A 22,867-nucleotide genomic window follows, 5' to 3' on the forward strand; every position below is an offset into this window, starting at 1 on the left:
GCATCTATACAGGGGGTGGCACCCAAAATCATCTATACAGAGGGTTTCACCCTAAATCATCTACAAGTACACAATGGGGATCACTTGATATATCTTACAAAAGGCTCAGTGCCCCAGCATTTCTATACAGTACAGCACACCAGCCCTTTTATAAGTCTCTAAATATGCTGCACTGCCACCTGGGAAGGGAAGTAGAACTAAAATGTTATGATGTCCATCCCCTCTCCTTATCTTCTTCTCCCATATGACGGTGCCTCATTCTCTATCTGACCTGACCAAGAGTATGACCTTCAATTGTGTGTTTATACAAATGACTACATGTACAACCAAATCATTTGGAGAGCGTATGAAGAACGGAAGGTTTGCATTCTATATATCACCTGTAAAGACATTCTCTTTACTCAAACACAAAGTCAAACAAAACAATTAGGACCACTTCTTCAACGCATTGAGAACGTTTCATGGAAACCTTGACAGTAACATAGAACAACTTCACTGAAAACATTCTGGGTGAACTAAGTTGCTGGGTAAGCACTACAAATTTTGGCAAAGGTATCATCCAAGTCAACAAAATATCACAGGAGTAAAGGAAAAGTTCGAAATCATATCTGAAGGACAAATTATTAACAAATATTTTTGTAGAAAAAAATCTTATTTGATTTACAATCATCGACGTTCAGAGCCTGAGGGAGTTGCTTTCATCTAATCGCCAAGAGCAAATTGTCAGAAACTCAGCAGGAAATGATACTGAACATCAACAAGTATTTTTTAAAAACTCAAACAATCCTTCATATCAACCTTTCAAGTGGATGACGTACACAGCACGTCACGTCTTATGTCACCATTCTGGCAGGCGACGTACACAGCACGTCATGTCTTCTGTCACCATTCTGGCAGGCGACGTACACAGCACGTCATGTCTTCTGTCACCATTCTGGCAGGCGACGTACACAGCACGTCATGTCTTATGTCACCATTCTGGCAGGCGACGTACACAGCACGTCACGTCTTATGTCACCATTCTGGCAGGCGACGTACACAGCACGTCACGTCTTATGTCACCATTCTGGCAGGCAACGTACACAGCACGTCACGTCTTATGTCACCATTCTGGCAGGCAACGTACACAGCACGTCACGTCTTATGTCACCATTCTGGCAGGCGACGTACACAGCACGTCACGTCTTATGTCACCATTCTGGCAGGCGACGTACACAGCACGTCACGTCTTATGTCACCATTCTGGCAGGCGACGTACACAGCACGTCACGTCTTATGTCACCATTCTGGCAGGCGACGTACACAGCACGTCACGTCTTATGTCACCATTCTGGCAGGCGACGTACACAGCACGTCATGTCTTATGTCACCATTCTGGCAGGCGACGTACACAGCACGTCATGTCTTATGTCACCATTCTGGCAGGCGACGTACACAGCACGTCATGCTGAAGTACAATTTTACCCCCAGGCCGCTGTGGCTGGCAAATAGTGCAAGATAAGCAAACTGAATACCTCACAACACAAACCCCTCCGGAAAAGTGTCATATGCTTCATGGACTGCCTTTAAAAAAAGGTTTACAAACTACTGCTTTCAGGCACCTGTTACTGACAGGCATGTATTACAAGTTGACCACCACTAGGGGGCCTGAGCGTGCAAAAAGCGCTAGACAATGCAACGTGACCTTGGTAAAATGACTACTAACTACATGTTGTTTTAAAGGTAATGGTACGAATTGTACATGTGAAGTAATGACTGGTGAGCATGTGACTTCTTCAACCATATTCCATCTGTACACTGGAATTCTACAAGTTATGGAAATGCTTATACTTTTGGCAAAAAAATGCCAAGATGAGGTCTAAAATGTCGTCGTTACTGCAAGCATATATGATTTAGTATTACAAACCAAACATTACGGGCCAATCACGGATAATTCGGGAAATGAGAAGGGTTCGTCGACAATGATGAAGACTGATCAAACGTTACTGGCTAGAAACTATTCATCCCACTTTTTAAGTCAGTTAAGACCCCGATAGTAATGAAGAGGTTATTTTGAATGCAATCCATAAGTTTAATAGCTACTACATGCAAAAATCAACACACCAGCGCTTAATGCAGAATGGGTATAACTTGGATCCCGAGCTGGGGAGCCCACAATTTATACAGATCCCATGCTTGCAAGGCATTTCTAGGGAAACAAATCCCGAGCACCAAGGTCCACATATATTTTCATTCCACATTTTAAAATAAACCACCCGTGGTTACAAACTAGTTTCCTATCTTGACACTAGAGGGTGCTCTGATTTGTTCGTGAGATGGACCAGAGCCCTCTAGTGGCGAGATTTAGCAGTCCATCTTGAGACAACAGCCTTTTTCGTGGACGTTTTATGAATAATCCACAAATATAAATAACCCCTGACGAGAGAAAATAACGTAATTATGTAGAATCCACATTTTACGCGTACCTCCCATCAGCACCGTTGTAATTCACACGATTAGACCTCAGATGTTAGCCAACAGGCATAACCATGTGAATGACAGGATCAAGGACTGAGATGGGGGCAACAATATCTAACGACCCCTATCAGGGGTCTGTGGTATTATAATCAAACCCATACAATAATCCGAGAGGGAATTTAAAAACAACTGGAACTTTCTCATTGAGAAATCAGCAACCAAATAAATTTGCCTTCATCTAGAGGATATCTCAAAAAGTGGCTACAGACAACCTTTAATCTTATCCACAATTCTGCCTAATTATCTCAAAGCCCTTTTTGATATTTCATGTCCCAAAATAACCTACTGGATTTGATTTATCATTATACATTAATGACACTTTGGAAAGCACTGCAAGATGTTGCCCTTTTTTGAGACACCCTGTATTGGCTCTACATTGTACAATAGCCACATCTATACAATCTTGTCATTACTTCAGCAGTGCATTTCTGGATGACTTTAATTTCTCCAGACGTTTCTGTAGGTGATTGTTGGCCGTCTGTAACTCCTCAATCTGGACTTGTGCCTCTCGTAACTGAAAAGATATACATAATGAACACCTTCAGCCCCGAACCAATGTGGCCCAAATCCCCCTCCCCCTTTTGAGCTGGTTATCGGAGTCTCATTCATGAAAGAACTACGCCGTCGCCATCTTCAGGGCAAAGTAGGAACTGAAATGACACGAGGTCTTCCCAGTTCCTACTTTGCCCTGAAGATGGCGATGGCGCAGTTCTTTCAATGAAGTCATTTAAAGTTCTGAACTACGCCATCGCCATCTTCAGGGCACGGAAGGAACTGGAAAGACCTCTTCGTCTTTTCAGTTCCTACCTTGCCCTGAAGATGGCGACGGCGTAGTTCTTCCATGATAGTCCATGAGACTCCGATAACCAGCTCAAAGAGGGGGATTTGGGCCACGCAGATCTACGTGGTTCGGCGCCGAAAGTGTTAAATGCTTAGGCCAAGGAGAGAGATCAGTAAATGCCAATCATGCAAGAATAAAAAGGCACGTAAATCTTTCCGTGTTTACACAAAAGATAGTTGCTCACCTCTCTCGTTAACTTCCTCTTCTCCTGTTTCAATTCATCCTCCACCTTCTCTGCATTATCAGCCGAGACTTTGCATCGCTTTACTTGACTTTCTAACCTCATCACCTAAAACAAACCAAACCACACAAATAAATCTCGGTTTTTTCTGACGCCAAAGTAGTAAAATTGTAAAATTTATCAAGTAGCTGTAAAGATATCATCAAGACACACTGTGGGGTTAAAAAGGTTGACGTGCGACTTACATTTCCTTCTAAATTAGTTATATCTTGTTCAGCCTTCTGAAGCTTATATTTATAATCATTCACTTGTTTATTGGCTTCTCCTGGAACAAGAAAGGAACGAGGTGAGAGAGAGACTAACACGCACAATAAATGGATCAGAAGAACAAAGTTATAGCAGAACTTCACCATAACTCAGAAACAAAGCCAAATCTTTGCCAAAGTGACAGAAATCCAGAGTGACGCAACGATATATAGATAGAAGCGCCACCTATTTGATTGGTTTCTTTTGGTACTTATCAATCATGCTTCAGTCAGGTTAATAGCGCACCAGTGGTAAAAGGGGAGAAACAGCTCAGGCAATGGTAGAACGCTGACACGAAGCAACTGCTTTAATCGGTAGAATTCATCAAATTTTTACCGGCGAGGATTTTCATACTTGCAGGACAAACAGTCAACTACTTTCCAACGAAGTGCATCAAGACAATTAAAACATGTAAACGTGAGTGATTCAGCAAATCATGCGAAATGTCTTAATTTCGGGATCAAACTCGCACCTGAACTACAATTCATCTTAACAAACTGTCACTGGAGCATGTTGCAGCAACCATGCCAACAAACTTATGTAACGAGTGACAGCCTGAACGTTAGTATTGAGAAAATATCTGTGTGAATGTCAACGTGAGGGAAATGTACGACATTTAGTCAACAGAGGGATTTTCATTCAATGATGGCTGCTGACACTCAAAATGGCATTCAGTGATAACTTCTTCATGTGCTTCTGAAGATGTATGTTCAGCGCATGAAAGGGTTAAACCATCATGCATCATACAGGCAGGAGGGTATGAGGTACCTTCCCCTTCCTCAGTTTTAGACCTCGAGTTCTTCTCTGGAACACAATGTGCAAGATGAGGCTATCAGTGAACGCATGTAGAAACTTTATTCGGAAGGAATGAGTCACTGTAGTGTATAATTTGAAAATTGGGGGCCTTAAGTATACCAGTATTCTCTCATCACTTACACATGGGTGTCCATTAGATCAAGGAATGCAGTATTCTCTCATCACTTACGCATGGGTGTCCATTAGATCAAGGAATGCAGTATTCTCTCATCACTTACTTTGTATTTCTAATACTTCCATGTCCGGTCCATTCATTTTTGGCGATTCCGGATGGTTAAACTTTGCGGCTAAGCTATTATGTGCAGTAGCTTCTTCTAGTTCTTCTTTTAATCTCTTTATCTGCAAGGCAAATCATGAAATATTTCACTTGATGTTGGAAACGCCGCATCAGTTTTATAGACGTTTGTTTAAAGTTTCGCGAGATATCCATATTTTACTACAGAACTCTGAGGTGGTAGTGCATATCACTGTCGTTCCTGGCATGGTAATTTACAGGTCCAGTGATGCTGACACCAGCCCAAGATCACTCCAAGGCCTCTAAAGATATCTTCTGTTGTTTATTTCAGTTGTGATAATCACACTTACCTCTAGATTTAACTCCCTTTTTTCCTCCAAAAATTTCTTTATTCTTTCATCTGAAATGTTCAACACAAAGATGAGTTATTTCAAAACCAACAGTAAATTTATAGTTTCTTTTTTCACAGCGAAAATTGAAACCACGTATCAAGTTCTCAATGACAACCCTTGAGGTTATCTAATGGATGAGCAGATCTTGATGTTGGAGTTAAGTCAGTGTCTAGGCTGAAACAGTAACATCAGGAAGTGGCCTTAGCACTGATCAATTCCCGATTCAGTTAAGTTTAATTGGTAGCACCACACTTGTGACACCTTCGCCTCAGAATTCAAACATCTGGATTTAGAGAAAAGATTAGTAAATTTTGTGCACACATTTTCCCTCTAGGTCAATAAAACATAAACATAAAATATCACTTAACAAGACATTCAATTAGTTCTAGAGATAAATGTATCATCAAATGATCAATGATTGGCGTGTTAAAGTTAGTACCAAAAATAGATGACACCAGAGCCTTGTCTGTGTTGAGAAATGTTTGAGATATTCCACCACATCATTTGAGAACTAATCAAGGGACTGGGACGACATTCATAGGACTGATAACTAATGCAATTACCAGTTTACAAGGCTGTAAAAAAAATGTGTTTAGTTGACAACAATCCTGCAGCATCGGTAAGTATTCATTTATGCATTAAAAATGAAACGTGCAACTTCATGACAGTATGTTTTTAGTCGAGCCAAACTGTTGCTCCTGACCGTCGTCAGTGATATGTCAAGGCAGCCGTGGTTTTGCTTGTTAAAGTAGGATTGTTAGACAGTGGTCAAAACAAAACATTCCTAAATGGAAAGAATCATTCTTGGCAACTGCTAAGCAAAATGCAATTCTAATATACCCACAAGCAAACTGCAACATCTCAAGGCCGTTTTTGCTTGAATTATGAAATTGATCAGAAAATCTTCGTACCAGAGAAGATAGCAAAATGTTTATGGCAAGGACGCGTAGCTTTGTACCTGACATGGCTAGGCTTTATTCATTTGCTTTGACGTTGAAGAAAAGTACGACTTGAAATCAAATGAAATGATATAGTGAAAATAAATGGATAAAGGACTGTTGCTGAGGATTGCACTTTTAAAGTTATGCAAATATGTCATCGCAACATGTCTGACTAGCAAATGAAATAACAGAAAAGAAGCAAAAAACCAGAAAAATATTTCAGCACAAAAGCATGAAATGTTTCACATGACAAGTTACTGCAGTCATTCAGTTAATCACTGTTTCGCTTGCCAGGCCACGCCATGCTTTTATACATACCCGGGTCAAGGTCATCGTCAAGAGCTACGATCAATACACAAGATCAGATGAATGGAGAATCCATTGACGGATAATGAAACTTGTGGCTGCCTAAAACTTTTCAATGATTACACTTACGGTATCTTCAATTTGTGTTTATGTCAGTGACGTCAGCGAAACCCTCGGGGTCGGACATTATGATATCAAAAATTTTTATCTTGGGACAGCGTCACTGGTTGTTCAGACAGAAGAGAGAGTTACACTATCACCTTTGATACTGTACACCGCCAAAATAAAGGTTTACAGAATTCATACGTCTTTACCTCCCCGATTATATACACTGAAATGGTTGACCAAAGTCACCAAACCCGATCTGATATTTCCCTCTTCACAGAGAGGTGGCGCTACTCACCTAACGACCCATCAACTTCCTCCAGTAGCTGCGCCGTCTCTGGAGATACCAGTGCCGCTATCCCACCATTCTCATTTTCTTTATCTTCTACGCCTACTAAAACTAAACCATGTTCCTGAAAGAAATCAATTGCTTGGTTAAGCATATACATTGGGTGATATAAATAAAGACTAGCAAATGCTTTTATCTAAATCTCCATGTACATTTACACAAGGCCTTCCTGTACAAAACCGGAGTAAAAGCATTTGCTAGTCTTTATTCATATCACCCATCGTGTACTTAACATTGACTCAAGACTTTAGAGCCTGTGGCCAATTCAAATGTATGATCACCATGAAATTGTCGGTTCCTGGTTCTGTTTTCTAGCCAAATCTGGTTACTCTAGCCAAGACAGAGCTGGTGGTTTTTGAGAATAAGACGGGGTTGCTGGCCCTGGTGTCAACAGAGGTGCTTACCAGACTAATGGTGTATAGCTCTTTTCAAACATTCCAGATTCTGTAGCTTATACCAGATTAAGCCGAACCGACAATCAGTGATCGAGTGAACTGAATAAAGAATCAACTTACTTCAATCAATTTATCACGTTGTTTTATTTGTTCTTTTAAGAATTCCACATCACGTTCGAGATCTTTATATGACCTTTTCTGGAAATCTAAATCCTGCAATGATAAAATATGACAAGTCAGCATTCACAGAACTATGATAGTTGGCATTGGCTGGGCTGGATTGTGACTTTTGCCAAGACACTCACTTCCTTTGAAGAGGGGAGAAAATTGGACGCAAGAAAAACGTGGGAGAGCATTGACCTACCCTCGCTTTATCTTTATATTGTCTCATTGCCTCCGTGTATCCTTCCTCAAGCTCGTCCACTAAATCCTTAAAATGATCCACTTGATACTTCAAAGTCTGTTTTTCATTATCTAACTGGGCGTTACTCATCGCAGCCTTCTTGTACTTGTCTTCTAGTTCCTGTATTAATGACTGAAAGAGAGAAGACGAGAAATAAACATCATTTGGTAACTTCTTTGTTGGTTTGCAGTCAATATGGATGTTCATCACTTGTCGGTAAGGAGCCTCATGGCCTAGTGGTTAACACTGCTGGCCACCACGCAATAGGGCCCGGGTTCGATCCCGGGGAGAACCCAGGATCGAATGTCTGGATGAACCGGCGTGGCTTTCAAGGAACTACAATTCCTGGCTCTTCACAGTCCTTCGAATGAGACTCAAAACCGAGGTTCCTTGTACCTGGTGTCTATGCCAGGGCAAGCTAAGACCACACCAAGTGAGAAACATGAGTAGCTTGCGTGGACTCTATCTCTCTCGCCAAAGTCGGACCACTAGGCCAATAAACCCAATTGGCGCCTAACCGTAGTCGCACGCAGGATACGCTCATCCCGCCTTGGAGGAGGATTACTCCTAGGAGAATGACCCCTCCAAGTGCAGAGCGAACGCTGAAGAAGAAGAATCACTTGTCGGTGAGTGACAGAACATCCTTGTCAGACAGTACAAATCCACTGACCACGGCAAATTCACATACCTTTAGATCCACCCCTTTGTCATTTTCTATAGAATCCTCACTGCTTCGTCGTGAGCTCGTGAAACTGCTTGTGGACAACTGCCGTACTGTGGAGGGCTGGAAAAGACATGCGAGAAATATGGTCATTTGTAAACAGCAGATAAAGGGCAGACTTTTTTCCGTGCATGAAGATTGGACTAAAGAGAACTTGTTAGGAGATGAAGGTCTGGCCAAATATTTCAGAGGAAACTGTGAAAACTTTTTTGATCAACTACATGTACATGATTAGGCTGTAAGTGGATTGTTTGGCTCCATGAGGTATGGTATTATTAGCATTTCTATATTCTGGACATACATGTGTATGTTTTATTCTTAGATTCAGCACATTCCCAAATAATCCAGTTGTTTGATAAAGTATGACTTCAACAGATTCTAACAGTAAGAGTAAGCAATGTCTAAAAGATATATTTATTACTCCCTGCCATCGGTTTTCCATTCCAACCCTACTTGAGGCGTGAAATATATCTTTGATTTAATGGCCACATCAATCAAATTGGAGCTGCATATTGATATTTTGCAATCATGGTAACTCATTCATCTAATGACATGCACACCACAAGGTACGAATGTGAAGGAACGGCACATCATTTTCATTAAGGACTTCCCCGTGATGTGCCAGCGAGAAGCATTGAAAGCACCAGGGACAGGCTGTGTCAGGACCAGCTGCAGCTAATACAAGCAGGGGTGACATCGTTGTTCCATGGTATCCCAACCTAGATATTTCAAAACAACACCAAATCTTCACAATAACATTCTGACAATATCTTGCATGCATAAGGCCGAAGTTACATAGACCTCATTCGTTCATTTCCCAGGACTCATTTTCCCCTTTTGCTTTCATTCCTCGGTGAATGCACGGCCTTGTGACGTGCATTCACCGAGGAATGAAAGAAAAACCCGGAAAGTGACTCGTGGTAAATGAACGAATGAGGTCCATGTAACTTCGGCCTAAGGACATCTTTGGCTGTAAGAAGACACCACTGCGGAGTAAGACCATGCATCGATAAACTCATCCTCTCCCAGCAGGCCTTTGTATCATTCCTACATCCGAATCACCGACTCTGGTTGGGCAATGACTCTCTGGCCCCACATGCTCGTGTGAGAGGTCCAATTTCAGCAGCGGGCTTTGTGTGAGAGTATTTCACAAGTGATTCAAAGCCCTGCTATGGGTGGATGACAAAACCATGGAATTTGAGTAGCTTGATACATTTCTGTCAAACATACAGGAAGCTAGATAAAAAAAAAATAACGATTTTGGCTCTGTATTGTCTATTTCGTGACAAGGCTGGGTATTGACTGACCCTCGTGACATTAAGTTCAACACTTCAGGTATTTTGGACAAAATATAATGTACTCAAATTCTATGCCTGAGAGAAGAAAAGACTTAAATTTATCTAATTCTTAGTTGACAGAAAACTGAATGATAGATAGACCAGGTCTACTGAAACACTACTTGAGCAGTCTCTTTGATAAGGGATGTTCATAAAAGTTTGAGTGATCGATCATTCGAGAAGGATATAAAATATCGGGAGTAAAACAATTAACAACCATGCAATTTGCATAATGTATGGTAATTTGCATAATGTGTATGTGTTGGGTGATGTGCAGTATTGTTGGGTCTCGTAAGAGGTGGAATTTTGGAGAAACCACTCTCATCAGTTATTCATGTTTGGTGGCAGGCTGTGCCAAGACAAAGGGTAACCTATACATTTGTGAGAAGGGATCTCAGGATTCCACAGCAGTTGGCAAACCAACCGACATCCCAGTTCTGGGTAAGATATTCATGTCGTTTACGAATAAAGCAAAATGTCACTACCAGGTATATGCTTGCTGAGACTAATTACACTTAAAACGGACAAAAGCAAAGTATGGGAAATTCTATGTTCATACGGAAAAATTAGATAATAAACGGACAAAATTTATAGTAAATTGAAATATACGGGAATATATCCATCTCGGTCACGCGACGTTCTTATTCTTAATCGTCTTATCTGAAAAGGTGATGATGTCCTGAATGATCCTTGTGTAGTCATTAATTTTCAAATTCCTACTAGTTAATCAAATTTAACGAGGTTGTACGCTAATTCACTCAAATAAGTCAAATTTGTAATTGAAAAAACTCTCATTGGAGTGGGGATCACATCAGTGTTTTACAAATCAATTTTATTACAAAATTCTCAAAGTTAACATAAGATACAAACTTAAAATAACCACACAACAGATTTTATACAGAGAACTGTTTCCCATCTTCCAATATCAAATAATAACCTTTTCGCAGTAACATTTTGCGCATCAAAATAGTATGCCTTGCATAATGCATGTTAAGAGAATAATTTCACGAAATAGGGGAATTTGAGAAACAGTTCCCTTTTTGAGCCACCATACCAAGGGACCATGGGACCAAGTCCAAGGACCAAGTAAATGAAAATAAAAAAGTTTCCACTCAGATGTTTTGAACAGAGAAAGTTCGAAGCCTCGGTCATGTAGCCAATGATTCAAATAACTTACTTCCTTGTGAGAGGCTAAAAAATTGTGCGTTTTTCAAAAGGTTTTTATAGGTATTCTATTAAATTGTCACTTTTCGAAAGATAATATTTGATATTTGTCGCTGCATGACCATGGCTTTAGATGATTTCATCCCAAGTTTGCTAACAGCATGTCTAGATACAGTACTGGTCAAAAGTAACCCCCTTTGCCAGATTCAGCTGATATTCGTACAGTTGTGTTTGAAGTACATTTTTCTGGGACTGCAAGATCTGCCATTGGGATGCAAGGGATGAATACCAGAATGGCATGTCCCGTATCCACTTCATGATGAAACCCCAAAGCTTTCCAAATCCTCCGCTTAACAGGGGGATTTACTTCTGACCAGTACAGTACACACACTGTCACACATTTGGGATGAAATGAAAGTTTGATGCATGTCTGTACAATGTGTGGGGTGAACAGTTAGTCGAGAAAAACACTTGCTTCTGATGCCGTGGATTTTGATTTGACTTTGAAAAATTCCTTTGAGCGTAGCTTGAAGGGAAAAAATGAGAACCAATCAAAAATTGGGAAAGAGAAAAGCAAATTTTACGCGTGATATGACTGGATGAATATACCAACTAGTGTGTTGTGATTGGCTGAATGTAATAAGCATGGTTGAAATCTGCTAAAGTAACATGTAGAATGTGCAGCACAGAAATTGAGAAGAAGCTGATAATTTGAAAATATATTATAAGAGGTCAGGAATTATTCAAAGGTCGAAGAACCAACTAACTAATTACAAATTATATATACAGGGATAAGAAGTGGCCATCTGTGGGTAAAGAATCCATTAAACTGTCAGTCGATGGCATGAATTTCGGTTTAATCATGTATTATGTAATTATCTCATTGCTATGACAACCAGTAGCATGTTGCAACAGGAAAATGCCTCATCCAGACGATATGATGAGAAAACATTATGATAATTCTAAAATGAAGGAATGACACTGTCAAGCGATCTCTATTCATGACATTTTAGATGCAGTTTATCATTCCAATGATTTTCCATCCCCATGGTAACCGTAACCAAGGTGACAGACTCCCTAGCAACCATGCTTTCTAATCAGACATCTTTACGTACTATTGGCAACTTAGTCTCAGAAGTCTCAGATGACTGTCAAATGCAATAAAGAGAGAGTATATTCTATTTCCCCATACCAGATTCTGTTGAGAATTATGACTTACACATATTTTCCTTAGTGACAGTGCCTAGCAACAATTGCCATAGTAACAGCACGTGGTATGAAAGCCCTTCTTACCAGTTTTCCTTAGCAAGTTTGCACAGTTATCCCAACAACATGTGAGTAAACAATGAGACTATAAACAGGGAAATTGTTGCTAACCATTACGTTTAAATAGGTTAACGAAACTAATAAACAAAATACATTAATCTTGCCCTCCTTGACTTACCCGATGTTCCGTCATGATTTCATAATGGCGGTCTTGTTTTTCTTCGGCCTAGAGTTAGATGAACAAACAAACAATGCACGCATTAGTAACAGGATTAGCAGTTAGGGGGCGCAGCGCAGACAGGATGTGAGGAACTGATTCAATGGTGAAACGGTGCAAAAGGATCATACAGTATTGGTACCCCCTCTGGAGGGCCCATCCATTACTTCCGTCCAGTCAAAAGTCAAGAAAGAGAATCATAATGTTTCATCGTATCAGAAGTTTTCCCGAGTGACCAATATCTGCACGAGTTTCAAAACTGGAGGTGAAAAACACAAATCTTTAGTCCTGAACCGAAAGTGCATTGATGCAGTTTAGATTCAACAGTTATGGTTTGGGTTTGACATACACATCACAAAATACTGATGCCACTCAACAAAGGCCCGTTAATTATTAATAAACAACCTTACAAGTGTTGAAGCGGAATCCGTAGGAAATTTACCAATTTATAAAAGCGCACCCTCACTGAGTGTCAAAATTAGTCTGTTGAAAAAGTGTTAGCAGCATGGGACAGATCTGGTGCAAGCCTATTGTTATTTTGAGTTCATGCACCAGAAATGTATGAAGAGGTTCCCGAATCTGCACTTGTTGTAACAAAATACAAACTCAGGTATCTAAAGAGTACGGAGTACGTTCATTAGAGTTAAACTTTTAATACGAAACGCAAGGTACAGAGACCATCAAGATCGAACATATTACTGACCAAATGTATTTGGCAATTTGGTGGTCAGTGTTAACAGTATTAACAATACGCGACTCTATATCAGTCAAATGAGTTTCTAAATCGTTTTATATGGTCATTTTCAGTCTGAGTACACAGTCAGTGCAGTGGTCATTTGCTTACTCTTTAAGAAAATGGTGTGAATACACGACTATGTGCCAAAGAAAATAAAGGGATTTGTGCACCGTATCATAATGTGGATATAGACAATACCGCAACCTGAAGTATGATCAACATATCACAGTAATCATGCTTGAATATTTATAGAATGAAAATGAGATTTCACAGCTTTCTGCGATAATACCGACATTTGTACTTAAAATCATATGACCGTGCAGGATGCTTTTTTGTTTGACAAGTAAGTACTGGTTGTCTAGTTCTAGTTGGCCTCAGACAACCACATCAGATATCAGAAGCCCTACAGTGCATGCGATTGACTGAGTCAGAGGGTGCGGCTCCAACATGTCCCGAGGGTGACCTAAAATGTTGCAGTCTTATAATTCTAGTATCAGCAAGCATGACCTACCTCAGAAATGGCCCCAAACAGCTGATGATAAATGCAAAATTACAACTCATTCTTATCAATGCTTTACATGCTTATTTTTTCCATCCTGCATCCTACATCTAATTGCATTTTATAATGTCAAGGCACAATGGCAATGAAATAATTCTATTGAGCCCAAGGAAGACCAGTAAATTGAGTCTCCTTTCAATCTATTGCAAAACGGGGTGTCATTGGACAAGGACATCATTTGAAGACGTAGTTTCAAGACTTCATTCACTTGATAGTTGGTATCCGGTAGTCTCACAGTTGCCATCATAGAGGAGGGATAGGACGATCAGTTTTGAATGTATCTGGGTTTACAGTATTGAGTCAAGATAAGTGGCACCCATGCCTGTATTTTATGATATTATCTTACACCCAAATGATAAGACGATTTCATATTTGTAAGTGACGGTGCGTGACTCATGCTAAAAGATTTCCCATAAAGAAGTCTGTGTACACCATTAGGCTCCGCAAGACACTCCAGTCATTTCAACATGTTCAATCAATCTTTACACTTCCGTGCAGTTGTTTTCAACCAAATATCAAATATGTGGCCTGAACTGGCAAAAGGCGACACGTGTCACAGACAGATAAAAGGAGAAAAAAAGGGAGAAAAAATAACTTTGTCCCAAAATTTTGTTTTCTTCAGGAAAATCAATGTTTAGGTCATGAACCTCCTTTTAGTTGTTTTGAATCTGCCAGGAGGATATTACAGTCGAGTAAGACATCAGAATGGTTTTCTTATCGCGTAACTATTATTTTGATGAATAAGAGGAATTAGATAGATTGATAGAATAAGAGAAAAAGATCTAGGTCAAGGGATATATACAAAGGTCATTATATTACGAAAAATCTAATCACTAGAAATTCAAAATCGTCAGAAGGGCCTCTGCCAGGGGTTCTTAGCTTCCATTTTACAAAGCCCAACAAACCTGGCAGAAACCCTGCTAGTGTGTTAGGGCCTAATTTTCACATTGACTAAATGCTACTGGCACTTTGTACAATTTTTCTAGTTGATTAGGTAAAACTAAAACCAGCAGTGCTGAAATGGTACACATCGAAAGACAAATTTGAATTTTTACTAAAACCTTGAAGTTTTTTAATGTTGGGAAGGTACATGAGATACATTTATTAAGATATTATGAAACTCTGCTAAGCCACAACCATGAGATCTTATGCCATGCTATATTATGATGAGGGACGATTAGAGCTACCTATGGTCAGGCTGGCCGGGAAAAGACTTGTTCAGATTTGATTGTTGGTTGACGGCATCGGCTGATCTCCATCAGCCACAGGACTGAGAAATCCATAGTGAATGGGTGAAATATCTACAAGGTCAATTTCATCTTGCCTGTGATTAAAGTCGGATCATTAAGAAAGCTGATGAACCTTCTTGGATCTATAATAACTTTTGGAACAAATCAAGTTCATTGGTGAAGCAAGTCGTTTCCCAGTGAAATGTTACACCAATCCTGTGTAAGTTGCCTCATGCTACGAACATGATGACAAAAAAATGACGAGACAAGTCATACCCTAGGAATCGGAACGCCGCCAGCTTTCTGCTGCTCGTCACTCTAAAATCGAAACACATGTACACAAAAAAATTACACAAAAAATTACGATCACAGGAAAATATTTCTCCAACAGAAAAAATTGCTGTGTGCTACTGAACTGCAATGACGAAAAGACAGGCTTTTAAACAAATGGACACACTTTTTGGAAGGCCCATCAGGGGCACACCTGAAAGTGCACATAAACAGTTGGTTGAATGTTTGTGGACAGTTTCAGATGCACTTCTGCAATCACCTCCGATGCAGAAACTGTATATCAGTTGCATGGTTAGCTTGGATCACAGCGGGTGCAAATGCAAACAGTTTTTCTGCCAATTTTTCTTGATTGATGCCTCCAGCCTAAACATTGCTCATGATATGAAGCAACGTACCGCTGCCGATATTGCATGGTTCAGCAGGTATTGCTGCACAATTCGATAGCTCTGATCAACAGGGTCTGAGTCACCAGGTTCAACGCTCAGTAATAGCTTCCTCCATCTCATGAGGTTTGAGAAATGCTCCTCGAGCAAGATGTACAGAAATTCAACTCAAGAATGAAAGGCACATAATGTTTACTGCATATGATTGCTAACAAACAACTTTCACATTTATCACCATGTACCCAACATCACCCTGAGCTTATTATCTTCTTCATGTTCTTTTATTTAGAAATCCCTTCTGACCATGCAAGGAGAGGAGCATGACTCTGGGTGTGACGAAGCATGTATCTGAGTTGAGTCTAATGAAATATCAACGGGTCCTGTCTCAACTCAAGATGAAGCAAAAATTGTGATCAGGAACAGCCCTCTGCTTATCTCTCTTCTTTGGGTTATCACACTGAACACAGAGATTTGGATGCTCATTTCTTTGTCAGTCCAAGGCTGATACTACAGAAACTCCCCTAGATAATGTTGTCATCCAGGGCTTACATACCTCTTTCTGTTGCCTCTCCAGTTCCCGCATCCTGATTTCCCGGGCCTCGGACCGGGCGGCCCTCTTTGCAGCCAACCGCTGCTCAGCCTGAAGATAGAAAAGGGAAGTTGGTTTTAGAATAATCATGATGTCATAGCCACTGTTTCTACAAGTTTGAGTAAGTAATACAGACGAGTAGAAAATAATTGCATTGTATCTTGCTGAAAGGAAATTATCGTAACTGATAAAGTTTCGGGGAGGGGGGGGGCAAAAGTCTGCAATCGGAAACATTCTGACCCATCTGGCATGTCTAGGGAGGGAAGCAAACCCACCAATCCCCCACCCCACACCCCCTCTAATGTTTACAGACTGGCTTTTTAAGTACCACACCAGCTAGTATTTCAGACGGTATCAGACAGTTGACATTGAAAGTATTGATGTGTTTATTGCATGTAGTATTTAAAACATGCATGTACTATGCAGTACATTGTGTTTACAAGCTATCAATGAACTGATACAATGTAGAAGGATATTGATGGATCCTCACTGACAGCCACAGCTGCTAACTCCGGCTGTCACAGTCTCTGTTGTAGTTCAACAGAATACCCAGTGGTGGCAGTACTTAAAATCAGTTGACGTCGCAGTATGGGCTATCTATTACGCACATATTTGAAGGTCTACCGTACTCCCAAGAGCTTCCCTGGACTTCTATGCAGAAGACCTACAGAACCTAAAGCCCAATCAACACATCGTATGCCTGAATTCCCCCAAGTCTACCCGGAAGGAAAACTAGACTGTTTTACACATGAACCACTATTATGTGGCTTGATCTGACAAAATGTCAACTTTTGATAGATTTAGTATACAGTATACACTACACAATTGTTATGTGCTGCTGCTGTATCTAGTCAAGCATGTCAAGTGACTTCCCCAAATCCATAACATGGCTTTATAATTTATAGTTTACCGCTGTAGAACAATTGCTTTTGACATGTTTGTTACACATGGAGCTGAAAACCTCAAGTCCTTCCAGTCAAGTTGGACTGGAATACGACCTTTGGTTATGTTCACATGAAGCAAAATCAGAGTAAGATCAATCCGACTATGATGGTTGGTTCGTTCTCCATACTTCAAATAATGCCACACATTGTCCTCTGACAGAATGCAGTGTAAACATACTCTGAGCAAACTATGTCTGTTGATACAAATATGACCAAACAAATGATGGACATTGACTATCAGACATATTCTATTTGATATGCGGGCAAAAATAATTTGGAACTAGGCCATTTCAGTGCAAATAATGCATGGTTAGGTCTGCAAGAATCAACCTCCAAGAATCATTCTCTGGATTGAGATTTTATTGGAACCGGACATGCTGAGAGTAACCCAATTGGCACCAACAGAGACTCACAAGAGCAAACACAGAAGAAAACTCACCACATCAAAGTAGCCCTGAACCTCGAAATCGCAATCAAGAACTCCTATTTCAACCGAAATCATCATTAACACTTCCAATCAAATAGGTTACCCTGCCTTTAGTTTCAAAGATTTCTATCCAAGAACATCAATGTTTTGAAGCCGATAGATGACTAAGTGTGAGCATAATGTTTCAACTCCGCTGGCAAATTGGCAATCTAAAATTTATCACAAGATTTTTACGGACAAAGGCCACAGCTCACAATAATTGGAGGCTGAAAATGCTATTTTCAAGGAGGAAATGGCCAAAATAGCTCCTATTCTACCAACTGGGCATTACGTAATACATACAAGGTGATAAAAAGATAAGAATATTTTTGGAGGCGACCAGATCAAAAGAATGTAAAGAGCAAAATCTATTGTTGAATATTTATCTTGGAGAGACGGAATCCCACATTCCCGTGGATGGTAATTCTGATAAAAGTGGACTAGCTCTTCATATCGTCATTTTCCCAAAACCTTCAAAATCAAAGTCAATGTCAAATACGAGAATCGAAGATTTGTTGCAAACATATTTCACACCAACACGAGATGTGCTAAGCCCTAATTTGCAGACTCAGAATCTGTGACGCTGTCCCCAGGGTGCAATCTAGGAGAGATTGAATGCCAGATTGGCGATAATGCTCTCCTATCACCCAGAATGCATGTCTCGTACTTGCTACACGCTATTAAAAAACTTGAAGTGTACCTAGGGTATTTCCAAACACAGGCAGCGAATGACTTCAGGAATGGTCAGTGTTCGCCATCCCAGATTTCTTCTTCAACGTCTGGAAAGCGTGAATGAGCAAACTTACCGAATCACCTCTCACTTAGGTATCCAGGTTTTCAGAGACTATTTGATGAACACAACCAAAATCCCTATGAATTGGCAGAACAGAGAGTATTTTTCTAAGGTGGGGCTCATTACCCAGTCCACTGAACATCCAAAGGCACTGTTTTATACACAGGCTACCAGCTGGCTAAATATTGGAGGAGATTCAAGATCTTGTTTGGATAGAAAATACAAATTGTTGGTGGACAAGATGACCATGAAAGATGTTTTGTTTTCTGAAATATCCCGCCTTTGACTCTCGTTTGGCACGATGGAAAATTGCAAATGAGTGAAAAAAATTGCAATTAACATGATTGACAATTTCCGACTGCTTTATCAGCTTACCTTGTCCTGAATGTTATGGAGCAATGCTGAGATGCTGCCAACAATGTTGATGCTCTGGACACCAAATAATGATCCCGCACCCAAGGATGGACCAGGTAAAGATGGACTGGGCGTGGCGGACGGGTACGAGTCTGTGCTACTAGACAGACTACTCGAAGGGGACACAGTCTTTGTAATCTTCTTATCCATGTCGTCTAAACTTCCACGTCTGGATGTCGGACGGTTATCCAAACTGAACTTCCGGAATATATTCGACATACTGTTTGACCGTGTTAATCCGATGCGTGCTGCAAGACTTTTCTTCCTGGACTTTGGACTGCCATTTTCTTTCATGTCCAACTTCGGTGGTTCATCGACTTTATCGACTTTGTCATGAACGATTCGCAGGACGCTTCCAGAGCTGTTTGATCGGTGCAGCCCCATACGTTTTACAAAACTAAGTTTCTTACTTCCCGCCTTCCTATTTGATGCGCCTGAACCGACCAACAGCAGACCAGGTTTGATTGGTGGACTTGAAACTCCTGGCCCACTGATCTTGTTCTTACGGTCGCCAGCCAAGCTTTTTGAGCGCACAATTGCTGATTTATCCTGCAGGCTTAGTCTCTGGTTATGGTCACTCGATAGGCTATGGGACCGTTTCACGACCGCACCCTCTTTGCCTTTGTTACTCATTTTGATGTTTTACTTTAAAATTCCTTTTTAAAAATTTGCTTTTCTATGCCATGATACATGTAGTCTCAGCATCTATACCATAGCATTGTTATTTCCTTTCTATTCCTCCCTGTCCAAGACAACTAACAACCAGTGTCCTTTATCATTTCCCACACAGCGTTTCTAAACGCATTATCATAGCCGATTCAGGATGAGCTATTTTCTGTAATAATGATTGATTGTTCGTCATTTAGCAAGGCATACTTTTCATAATCATATCAATCAATATGCTTCATCTACACTCACATACACCAGTTATAACATCAGAATTCGGACTGTGGAAAAACTCCACATCGAAATCTTTTCATAATTCCTGCTGAAGACCTCTGAAAACAATCCGACTGAACAGAATTCCATTTGATAATTATAGCAATAGCATAGCTCTCATCAATCCAGACTGAGACAAAGGTACTGACAGGCCATAGGAGACACCAACTAGTTACAGCAGCAATACACACAATGCCGATGATTCCTACTCTATTTCCAACAACTGCAGCACGAATCTAGGATTGAATTTGTGTGCCTCCACTGTCTTCAGATCCACCCAAACTGAATGAAGTGTCAATGTGCTTACAGGCCTGGTCTTCAAGTCATTATGCATGATTTAAAACAGTGGAAAGAAGTCTTACATTGCAATATATGCATGGTTCCTATAAACTGAAGACCCACGATGGGCTAATCGCACCCCATTCATACAGCGCTGTTCACCAACCATTCAATTAGAAAAGATTGGCGGCCATTTGGATTGTCTTATGGCTGCTGTTATGTAAAGTAACATTGTCAATAGGCCCTGGCGTTGTTGACAGGTCAGTGTAGGATAAGTATGTACACAATCTGAGGGAATTCCAGCAGGAATTGACTTTTAACCCCTTCTGGTGACCCCGTACAAGACACCAATTTAATTAGCGTTAACATGTAGTTATACTAATCATTTGCTTGGCCCTACATGTCTTAAATGTTGGGCTACCGGTCAGAGTGGCATGAGCAAATCAGTACCTGGTTTTGTGCACATCTTCATGATGGATGGGTAATCAATCAAAACTACACTGTTTGAATAGTTGAGCCTGTACTTCAATTGCCAAACCATAGCACCCCTCTGCTCTTCTAGACCTTTACAGTATTATTAAACTAGTGCTGCTCAGAACCAACATTTTGATTCAAAGAATAGGCCAAGAACAACTCTCCTCAGTAAGTGGTTTAGTTGGCTTGGATCACATAACTGGGACGGATCAATAAACTCATTGAATGTACAGAGATAGTGTGTAAATTTTAGGTGACTCATCTCAATTGACAGGAATAGGTCGAGAAATTGGAAATTGCCTATACTTCGGAGTCATGTGTCTTCGAACATAACTAATTACAAAACTCACTTTCCTTTTCCTGCCTTCGCAGTCATGTGTCTTCGAAACATAACTAATTACAAAACTCACTTTCCTTTTCCTGCCCCCCCCCCCCCCCCCCCTAGTCCCACTCACTCTGATTCAGTATCATGCATGAAACTCTGATTCTGAACAGGCTATAAAAATACATCTATGTCTATACCACCCCTTGGCAAACCTGCAATGTTGTGACTACCACTACTCTAGGAGGCCAGGTGCTGGAAGACTCCTGCATGAATCATTGGATTATTTGTGTTACAAAAAAGTTACCTGGGCATGCAACTGTAATACATACATTACAGTACAGGTGCAATGTACATGCAGTGAGCTCTTTGTAGCATTTAGCACATAAACATTGTACATGTATTGCATTGCAACTAAACCAGTCAATACTCGACCTTGCTATTGATGAGATGATATGGTAATTAGTCTGACGTAGTTGGATCAATTCGATTAATTGTGGGTTCTGAAAGATAGGGGTGGTCGGGCAAGCAGAGTATGCTATTGATTATTTTGAGTGACTTTCCAACCTTTCATTCACTAGGATTCGAGCCCACATACTGATGGGCCTGAGTAGCCACATGGCACACGTACACATGAATAGTCATGAAAGTCATGTCCAGTAACTGTCCTGCAGCCAACCATTTTCTTGCCCTGGCCACCTTGGTCGCCCATGTACATGCAGAGTACACGATCAACACAGATGACAATCAGAAGGATCAAAGAAAGTGACTTGCCCATGGTCGTATAAAGCGGTGTGATGTGCCTGTGTTGGAGTCCCAACACCTTACCACTAGACCAAGCTGGCCCTCTACTCTAAAAAGTAAAATGCTAAATTAAGTTTATGATAAATTGGTAAATAAAAGTTTCTTAATTTTTTGAATTAACCTACCTCTCTTGCAATTTGGTTCAATGCCTGGTCCTCTGCTGTGAATGTTCTCTGGGAACCAGCCGACTGGCGTCTCCGCCCTGATGCATACTGGTTGGAATTGGTTGGAGAACTCATCTTGTATTTGCTTTTTCTATTCCTCCAGAACCAAAGTTAAATCCGAATATATGTTAAATCCTTGTTAGTTAGTAATCCTGGAGATCTCTGCAAAAATAAAGGAATGATAAGCTATTGAAGTCAACCTGAGGCAGTGAGTATGACTGTGTCGCCACTGACTTGGTGAGCCAAGATTTCATCTCATGTGATAGTGAAGGCAACTCCTTGGGTGAACACATACATTTCCTTTGGCAATGGCAGGGCCATTTTCGTGAATTTCAAAACCTACATAACCTATGCATTTGTATGTGGATTTTAATGATAACAGCTGAAATCTGTTTTAACTTGGAAAACAGCGATACCTCCGCAAGAGGGGTAGGCCTTGTCAAACATTTCCAGTTTCCTCTTCCAAATATTCATGTTGGCAAAAATGACACATCAGATAGATGGCCGCTGGATGTATTTGTTGATTAAGTTTCTGATCTGATTGACATTCATGCTGTCGAAAATGTATAAAATGATGGGGAAAGAGGAAAAGTCAAAATGATGCATGGATCATATGTTCTCATTGGATGGGCTGGGGCAGAAATTTGAAAATGAAATTATTCTGGCGAACTACGCAAAATTTGGGGTTATGATACAAATTACTGCCACTTATCAAGAAATTTGCCACTAGTTAAAGTGTCAATCTTTCATTTGGTATCGTTCTTGAAAGATTTCACCGACCACAAAGTGATGAATTTATCAGTTTTTTAAGTGCAAATTCCGTACTTTTCAGAAAAGTCCACCATCTTGGAATACCGGAAATGCCCGTATGAATCATGCTACGGAAGATTATTTGACCTCACGACTAGAAAATATACAGCGGAGAATGAAAGCTACGTGTAAACGCATGCGCAGATAGTCAAATTGGGAATCGCGGTTGTTTCGCTTCC

The 22,867-nt window shown here is 40.5% G+C and overlaps 1 protein-coding gene across 8 annotated transcripts; it reads right to left on the minus strand.

Annotated features, from left to right (window-relative positions):
* Window positions 1-1,767: 1,767 nt before the first annotated feature.
* On the minus strand, window positions 1,768-22,745 carry LOC135500203 (leucine-rich repeat flightless-interacting protein 2-like). 8 transcript variants are annotated; one of them, XM_064791476.1, is made up of 17 exons: window positions 22,704-22,745; window positions 21,840-22,040; window positions 16,244-16,330; window positions 15,293-15,334; window positions 12,454-12,501; window positions 12,125-12,157; window positions 11,485-11,535; window positions 10,455-10,505; window positions 8,476-8,571; window positions 7,749-7,919; window positions 7,505-7,597; window positions 6,939-7,053; window positions 5,247-5,296; window positions 4,880-5,000; window positions 3,785-3,864; window positions 3,543-3,647; window positions 1,768-3,031 (listed from the first exon to the last, which is right to left on the minus strand). In XM_064791476.1, exons 2-17 carry the CDS (start codon window positions 21,951-21,953, stop codon window positions 2,927-2,929), a joined length of 1,362 nt encoding a protein of 453 aa, XP_064647546.1. In that variant the 5' UTR covers window positions 21,954-22,040; window positions 22,704-22,745; the 3' UTR covers window positions 1,768-2,926. The 8 variants fall into 8 exon arrangements, with proteins under 8 accessions (XP_064647546.1, XP_064647547.1, XP_064647548.1 ...); XM_064791477.1 differs by lacking the exon at window positions 12,125-12,157; XM_064791478.1 differs by lacking the exon at window positions 10,455-10,505.
* Between the last annotated feature and the right edge of the window lie 122 nt (window positions 22,746-22,867).

Source organism: Lineus longissimus, chromosome 16 (assembly GCF_910592395.1).
Source record: "Lineus longissimus chromosome 16, tnLinLong1.2, whole genome shotgun sequence".
In the NCBI taxonomy this organism is placed as follows: Eukaryota; Metazoa; Nemertea; class Pilidiophora; order Heteronemertea; family Lineidae; genus Lineus; species Lineus longissimus.